Source organism: Crocodylus porosus, unplaced genomic scaffold (genome assembly GCF_001723895.1).
Source record: "Crocodylus porosus isolate Cpor-Errol unplaced genomic scaffold, CroPor_comp1, whole genome shotgun sequence".
NCBI lineage: Eukaryota > Metazoa > Chordata > Crocodylia > Crocodylidae > Crocodylus > Crocodylus porosus.
Genome location: NW_017728921.1, coordinates 17,778,668 through 17,787,050, shown reverse-complemented (window position 1 = coordinate 17,787,050; position 8,383 = coordinate 17,778,668). Strand labels below are relative to the sequence as shown.

The following is an 8,383-nucleotide window of genomic DNA, read 5'->3' as shown; positions in this document are numbered from 1 at the left end:
CTGGCAGACTGTTCCAGACCTTGGGGGCTCGGACAGTAAAGAAATTCTTCCTTATGTCCAGCCTGAAACGGTCTTGCAGGAGTTTGTGACCGTTTGACCTTGTCATCCCACGGTATATTCAAGTCACTCACCAGACCATCTTCTTTGGCCAAGACCAAGTGTAGGCGAGCATTACCTCTGATTGACCTGTGTGCTTCCTGAGTCAGGTAGAGCTCTTTGATACAGGTCAGGAAGCAACGTGAGTGGTCTGACTTAGCTGAATGTTCCTCCCCAGAGATGTCTGGGTAATTGAATTTGCCCATGATGACCATATCCCATGTGCCAGTGGCCTCTGCAAATTCTCGAGAGAACTCCAGATTGAGCTCCTCCCCTGGTTTGTTGGTCTGTAGTACGCACCTACGACACAGTCTCTCTCACTGTGGTCCCCCCACCTCCCCCTGTAAGTTGACCCAGAGGGCTTCAAACCACTCCTTCTTGGAGTCGATGTTGGTCTCCAAGGAGGTGTACTGCCTCATTAGTGTACAGGCACCTGAGTCATCCAGTTGAGACCCTCAATTTCTTGTCATGTTGAGGGAGAACTAATTGCAGTTGGCCTCACATCTTTGAGTTCCCATTTGTCAGGCCATTTTGCTTGGTCTAATTCTGAAGCCTAAGAATGAATAAATCACTGGAGATGGGTCCCAATCCATGCACCACTGAACTTTGGGGTCCTTCGAATGTGAAGTGGAGCTGTGTGGGTAGTCACAGTAGGCAGATTCCCAAACCCTACACCTGAGCATCCCGAACTCTGAAGGAAGAGGGAGGTAGCTAGGTGTGTTAGTCTGACAACTCTGTTAGTTTCTCTGTGTTAATCTCTGGAAGGGTTCACTTCTGGATCTCAGCTTTTGTATCTCAGATGCATCTCAGTAAATGTCCACATGTAAGAAATCAAAGCAGCTTCCTAATACCTTCTACTCAGAAATACAGGGCTGCATCTCTAGTGTCTATTCATGCTGGGACAGGGAATCGCCTGGACCCCTGGTGTTTCCCTGTGTTGGGTCACTCCTCTTTTGGGATTGGTAATTAGCAAGCATCCTGCTCTCAGGTGAACAACATGTTCCATGACCAGCTTTACAGGAACAACAGCTCCAGAAAGGAGTATTCAAAAGCAGTGAGGTGAATACACTGGGTTTATTGTGGGCAAGCCACTCCTTCCATTGCTCACGCCTTCTTATGAACCTGCTCTTAGGTGCTGAAACTCTGAGCACCTTTGGCAGGGAAAGTGAACTCAGGACTTTTGGCTCAGTGATCTGCCGCACCTGTAACAGGGAACAGTTTCTTTGGAGGAAATCACAGATCAAGGAAAAGCACCATTTTCAACTTGCACCTGATAGAAATAAGTGAATCAAAGTTATATATTATACAAGACAGAGAGGGGCGAAGGAGGTTTATCATTAACCTGAAGTCTGCAAACGAAATATAAGAAGAGGAGAAAGGAGGGAACCAGAAAAGCAGGCAGAATGGATTCCTCCTACAAGATCAATAATCCTGCAGACATCTCTGTCATAGTCATCTATTTTGTGGTAGTCCTGGCAGTGGGATTATGGGTATGTTTGAATTTTCTTTTGTTACATAGAATATTTTATTGAGTTTAAAGGGAATGGCTTTGTAAAATAAAGTTATAGTTGTATAAATTACCTGCTGCTTATTTGAAAGGATGGTTTGAGGGTGTATGGGTTGGAATTGTGATGCAGTTCCTTGGGGACATCAGTCCCTGGAGTGAGGCTGAGAGTAGGAGTGAAGGTGGCAAGATGATAGTTCAAAGAGAGGACAGCTGGGGCTTAGGCTAAGGGCAGAGGAGGGAGTATCAAGATGTCAGGGAGATGGGTGATAGATGGGGCTTGGGCTAGAGAAAGGTCCTCGTAAGGAAGAAGGGGGAAATGAAGCTGGTTTGTGGATGAATGGAGATTGTAGTGGGAGCTGCTGGGATAGGAAGGTCATGTAAATACTGTTTTGTGTTGTAAGTAATTGCAACTGGGATGGAAGCCATGGTGTCATGGAATGGCAATACAGTGGCAGATGGCCACTGGGAAATGCTGCAGGATGTATGCAAAATGAATGGAAAGCCCAGGCAGATGGTTGCAGGAAGACCCAGCCTCAGTTAGTGCAAATGCTGCTGGTGCTGTGGTCATCTTCGTTTAATGTCCAAGTAAAATTCTGTTGTCTCCTCCTTGCCCAGGAAGTGTGGATCAGGCACTTTTTGTGACTTATCTTTGAAAAAATACATATTTTTGCATCTAACAGGTAAAGGAGAGAGATTGCCCCATTAAAGTAACACTAGATACTGCAGGGTTCAAAGGTGGAGGGAAGATAGTATTTGCTATGATGGTGCTTTAGTGGAAAACACTTGAATGTCACTCTCCGGAACAGATATCCTGTCTGAGGAGAACTCAAACTGTCTTCTCTGAGAAAAGAGCTGACAGCTAAAGGACTGAGTCAGGGAAACTTGCTCCTTCCTCAGTGGCCCTTTGCTACCTCCAAAAAACCTCACAGACCATGTCACAGAGTAAGTAAGCAACGGGAGGCAAAATCTTCCACTTGAGTAGCCTGGAAGAGTTTTGAGACGTGAGAAACTATTGAGGGACACGCATCAGTGTTTGGTTACCACTTTGGTGATGCAAAATGGCCATTAGTTTTGGCTGGTGTACTCTTTCGGCAAGAGGCAGGGTAGGTTTGCACCTTATAAACTAACTAAATCAAAGATGCATAAACTTTCATAAGCAATAGTTCAGTGGTTATCAAGGGTCAGAGTATATAAGAGACTTTTCTGTGCCTTATACCCTTCTTTCCCTCAAAGCATGATCTGAAGTCTCCACTAAAGAATGATATAGCATACAGCCGCCCAGAGGATACTGGGGAGTTTGGCGAGGGAGCCAGGCTTGGGTGTTAAAGCACAATCTGCCTAGAAGTTTGTAGTTAACCTCTGTAATACTAAACTCCCAGGAACAGAAGAGGCATATTGGACACTGAGGCACTACAGTTTCTAACATCTGAATAGCTTTGAAAGGTTGTCTCTCCCTGGCAATGCTGATAAATATTGATTCAACTATTTTGAGTAGTGAAATGTAACTGGGTTTTATTTACTTCTTTGCTTCTATATCAGGATCAGAGATCTGGCTTGCTTTGGCTCAAATATGCCCCCTGTATGGGTAGGAACCAAGGTTCTTTGAAAGTATGGGGAATACATTGTTTACAAATGGCTTTGGATGAAGACTTGGTAAAACTTTGAGGAAAACTCCTCATAAAATCCATGCCTGTCAAATCTAAAATGAGATTGAGGACCATCATTCTTACCTGTCCACTCTGTGGAAATGCAGAAATACTGACAAGTGGAGCATGGGTATATTGGTGATATCATCAGAACCGGACAGTAGATTCCTACAGAAGATTGGTCCATCCTTTGAGGAAAAAGGAGGCTGGCTATATCTTGTCTACTGCAACATTGGCTTTTTGGGGGTCTAACATCAAGGAGATTACTCACCTGAAAGGAGTGCTCATATGAGTTTGCAAGCATAAGCCTTGGCATAATGATGTGTTTCTTGCATCATGTTCTTATTGTCTTTTAACATGTCCAGTATTTAGCATTGGTTTTGCAGGCCAGCCATAATGAAAATTGAAGTGTTCAAATGTATCTAATCATTTTGTCTTGCAGGCTATGTACTCAACCAACCGAGGGACAGTGGGTGGATTCTTCTTGGCAGGGAGGAGCATGGTGTGGTGGCCGGTGAGTTTTCATTATGTACTATGTATGTATGTCTTCGCGTGTGTGCAGGTAATATAACTATACTTTCAATCCAGACAGAGCAATGGGGTGCTTAGGAGCTGTAGGAACTGCCATGACTGCAGTATACTGTAGACAAGCGAGAAGTAGGTTTAACCTGACTAATTAGGGGTTCCTGTAATAATCTAACCACAGCAACACAAAGCATGCTGCAAACAGTAGTGGAAATGCTCAGGTAGGTTAGTTCATGTTTAACTCCATGCTGCAGGTGGTTGAGTGTTTTAGGACTTCTTTTGGAGCCAATCAAAGTTTTCTAAGGGTCTGACTCATGCTGAGGTGTGATGTGTAGGCATAGCCTCTTTGGCTATTCTGTTGCTTTGGTGCTAAGCACTGCAGTCCTTTGCTTTATGAAGTTGACTGCTTCATGGAGAAAACTGTGGAACATTTTAAATAAGTGAATAGGTCATAGTTTATATTGAAGATAATACCTAACTTTTACTTAGAACGTTTGTTTCGTAGATCCCAAATGCTTTCCAGAGGAAGGCAAGTATCACTGTCCTTGTTTTAGGCTGGGGAAAAATTGAGTTATGCACAAGTGAAGTGGCTTGCTCAAGGTCACAGAGCTGACAACAGCACCTGATAAGTCTGAGTAAGCCCAGTACCATCTCTTCCCAGACTACCCTGTCCCTATTTAAATGAAACTTCCTTGCAGATCATAAAATAATAGAAAGGTAGGGATGGAAGGGACTTCAAGGGGTCATCTAGTCAAACCCTCTGCCTGAGGCAGGAAAGATCTTGTGGCCCATAAGGGGCTTGAACTTACAGCCTTAGCTCGACACTCTAACCAACTGATCTACAGGGATGCTTAGAAATGTGATGCCTTGCCTGGGTGTCACTAACATGGGACTTTTGTGATGATTGTTGTAGGTCACCTTGGAGGAAAAATCTGGTTACCATACCTAGCTCTTATCCATTGATCAGATCCATGCAGGTGGACTATTCCATTTTAGTGGGACTCGATGCAGGGATCTACCAATCTACACAGCTGCAGGACTGGGGCCTTGGAGAAACACAAATACAGAGATTTTAAAAGTAGTTTACAGAACTCTACATCACTGCCTATGGTGCTTCAGACTGTTGCCTGCCTTTCAGTGGAATTAGAGCTGCCATTTAAAAGATGGAGCATTGCATTTTCCAGCACAAGGATGATCTCATTGGATAGGCTAAGACTAAGAAAATCCAGGTCCTGGTACAAATCAGTTGGAAAGGGAGAATTTTAGAATTATTTTAAAGAAAATGTTTTCCTCTTTACAAAACATACAGCTAATTTTTGATTGCTTGAGTTAAGGGACCGATGCAGGATAACACTACCATTGTCTGATCCTGACATTACATGTCCTGGGCCTGATTCTCCACTGCTTTTCATCCTGGTAAATGTTTATGCCCCTGAACAGTGACAACAAAACAAGACTCTTTTATGCAGATGGAGGTGAGGACACGTTATAAAACAGCGGAGAATTAGGCCTGTATCTGCACGCAGAAAAATCCCTGAGCCAGGTCCTCGCTCTAAAGGGTCAGTCTGCAAGAATTAGCTGGGAACTCCCCCAGTGCAGGGAATCCCCCAGTGTTTAACATCACCCACACACTGTTTTCAGGTGGGAGGCATAGCACAGGCCAGAGGGCATCTTTGTGGCTCCTGGAATATCTCTTAGTGTTATCTCTGCCTCCCCTAATACTGTGAGTTTATTGCAATAGAGGATCTAATCCACTGCGCATTCTAAAACCATCTTTCTAATCCCTCGTTTTGGAATACCTAGGGACCTTCCCAGAACATAAGAACAAATCTTTCTCTTCATCCTTCCAGGTAGTAGCAAAGAGAAAAACAGGAATGGCAAACACTCAAACCCTGAAGTTAAATACTCATGCCAACATACCATCCTGGAGATCTCATCTTGTGTAAAGGAGATTCCAAAAAATACTTTGGCAGGTTTCAGATTCTGAGCAGGGCTCAGGTCACCCAGGGCAAATAGCTGGGGTTAGGAAACCAAGAAAAAAATACAGAAAAATAAAACATAATAAAAATCAACATAGTGTTGAGAACAGTGACTTACATAATGTGATTACAAATAAATGCCACTTCCTGCTTTCATCCTTGGGCTGTGCTAAGCATGATTATGACCTGAGGATATTCCTGGAAAATGTTGCTGAGTTTCTGAAGTCCAAATAAACACACTCTTCACATTTTATCAGATTTGCTACTTTTGCTTTCAGGGTGATGAGATGTGCTGATGTTACCAATTGCTTTCTCAAATAGAGAAGGAGGAAACAATTAAACACTTCCAAGACATTTCCCATTGTATATTTTCTGTTGTAACATGCTATATTGTTATACTCAGTGGCCTCAAGGATAAGCTGTGAGAGTAAAAAAAGGAGAGAGCAGGGCAGTGAGTTGTTCTTTTGCTTTGTTGACGCCACATGAATAGATGTTTGTCAGTGGCAATTTCTCCAGGATTTATTCCTAACAAGAACAGGAAAGGGATTATAGTCATTGTAAGAAAGCTGTGTTTTGGCAGGTTAGATGAGAGCCGGCAATCAGAAGAAGGGAGGTAAAATCCTGCTTCTGATACTTGTGCGTGGGCACAAGCCAGATGATTTGTTTGTTAGCAAAATAGGGTAAATACAGTTGCACTGGGCAGAAACTACCAATTTTGCCTCAAATGTTTGGCTCAAACCTTGATGTCAGTTGAAATTAGTGGTGCCCAACATTTAACAAAACTGGGTCCATGTGAGGTTGTTCCATCCAATCTGTGGGCCCAATTCATGCTTTTGTAGTGACATGTACTAAGTATGAAATATGATTCAGTAACTTCAATAGCTAGTGAAGGTCCTGTACATCAAGTTCTTACAGACTGTCCCGGTGCATTTCCAACAGTAATGAAAGCTGCAGCTTCCCGTAGTCCTGTTTTAAGCACCCCAAGAGCAATCCTAAAAGAAAAACTTTGTTGTTTTAGGCATCCAGGTATAGATGTACAGAAAGAGCACACATGACTCTAAAAGTCTCTTAAAATATAAAAAGCAGATTGTGGCATTCTTATAAAGCCCAACTATGAAACCCTGAACCATGGACACTGAATTATTTCTTCTTTTGCTAGCTGGAGGGGTGAGGAGTTCAGTCAGATAACAGCTGAAAGTGTTGCATTGTCTTATGGACATAGGGAGGAATTTACCTGACACTGGACAAACAGGTATTCTGGTATCTTGGTACATGGTACAACACCCAGTATTGACAGGGCCCTGGGAATAAAAATGTACAATAGTAAAAGTGTGGGGACATATCTCTGCTCATCAGCTACATTAAAGGGTACTTTGGTGCACAAAGAAACAATAGATCCTAACCTGCTCTTCTTCAGAAATAACTGTTAGAATGGCATAAAAGTAGTGGCTGCTGGGCATCAATAGCTGAACAATACAGCCTCTGGAAAAATGTAGTGAACAGTAATTTTGAAATATAAGGAGAGGAATGAATGTACTAAATTGAAATTGAACTGAGTTCTCCTATTTTGGAAGAGATACTGAGCAGAGAAATTAAGCATTGCACAGGCTGGCACTAAGCACTCTGTAGGTTTTTCAGCATGGCTAAAGGTGCAGAGAGCAGGGGATTCATACATGTATATGTGTGCCCCAAAGGAGTAGAATAAAAAAAGCAGTGTTGTTCCTCCAGAGTAGTCACCTCTACAGAGACCCACCATGAGCTAAGGAAAAGATCGAACACCAGAGACTAAGAATGTATTCACTTAGGCTGCTACACAAAAGGTAGGATTTAGAGAGTCCCGTGAGACTTGGGGGGGAGCAATGACAATCTTCTGATCGAAAAGTTAATGAAAAAAGTAGGGGAATAGATTAATGAGTAATGCATAGAAAATGAACTGTAACTTTAATCTACCTGCAGCCCTCAGTTAGATTAACCAACCCCCTGTCAAAAATTACCTGTTAAAGGATTTGACAGGTCATTGCTGGTCATAGCTGGTCCAGATGATCTTCACCCCCGAGTGCTGAGGGAATTAGCTGTGGTCATTGTGGGACCCCTGGCACGGCTGTACGAGCACTCGTGGTGCTCTGGTGTGGTGCCAAAGGACTGGAAGAGGGCCAATGTGGTTTCCATTTTCAAAAAAAGGGAGGAAGGAGGACCCAGGAAGCTATAGGCCAGTTAGTCTTACTTTGATCCTGGATAAGCTTTTTGAGAGAATTATCCTGGTGCATGTCCACGAGGGGCCAGCGGGGGAGGTTATGCTTCGGGGCAACCAACACGGGTTCATTAGAGGCAGGTCCTGTCAGACCAACCTGGTGGCCTTCTCTGACCAGGTCACCAAAGCCTTAGATGCAGGGGTAGCAGTGGACGTAGTCTTTCTGGACTTTAGGAAGGCCGTTGGCATTGTCTCTCACCCTGTTCTCATTAAAAAACTAGGAGACTGTGGGGTCAACAGCTACACAGTCAAATGGATCACAAGTTGGTTGGAGGGCCGCACCCAGAGAGTGGTGGTGGATGGGTCATTTTCGACCTGGAGGGATGTGGGCAGTGGGGTCCCCCAGGGCTCGGTCCTCGGGCCCGCACTGTTCAACATC

The 8,383-nt window shown here is 43.7% G+C and overlaps 1 protein-coding gene across 1 annotated transcript in view; it reads left to right on the top strand.

The window, feature by feature from the left end:
* Positions 1–1,243: 1,243 nt before the first annotated feature.
* The window catches only part of SLC5A1 (solute carrier family 5 member 1), a 34,929-nt gene continuing 27,789 nt past the window's right edge, over positions 1,244–8,383 (top strand). The window contains exons 1-2 of the mRNA XM_019539165.1: positions 1,244–1,586; positions 3,692–3,763. Coding sequence (XP_019394710.1) covers positions 1,500–1,586; positions 3,692–3,763 — 159 coding nt within the window. The 5' untranslated portion in view covers positions 1,244–1,499. The remainder of the gene's footprint in view (positions 1,587–3,691; positions 3,764–8,383) is intronic.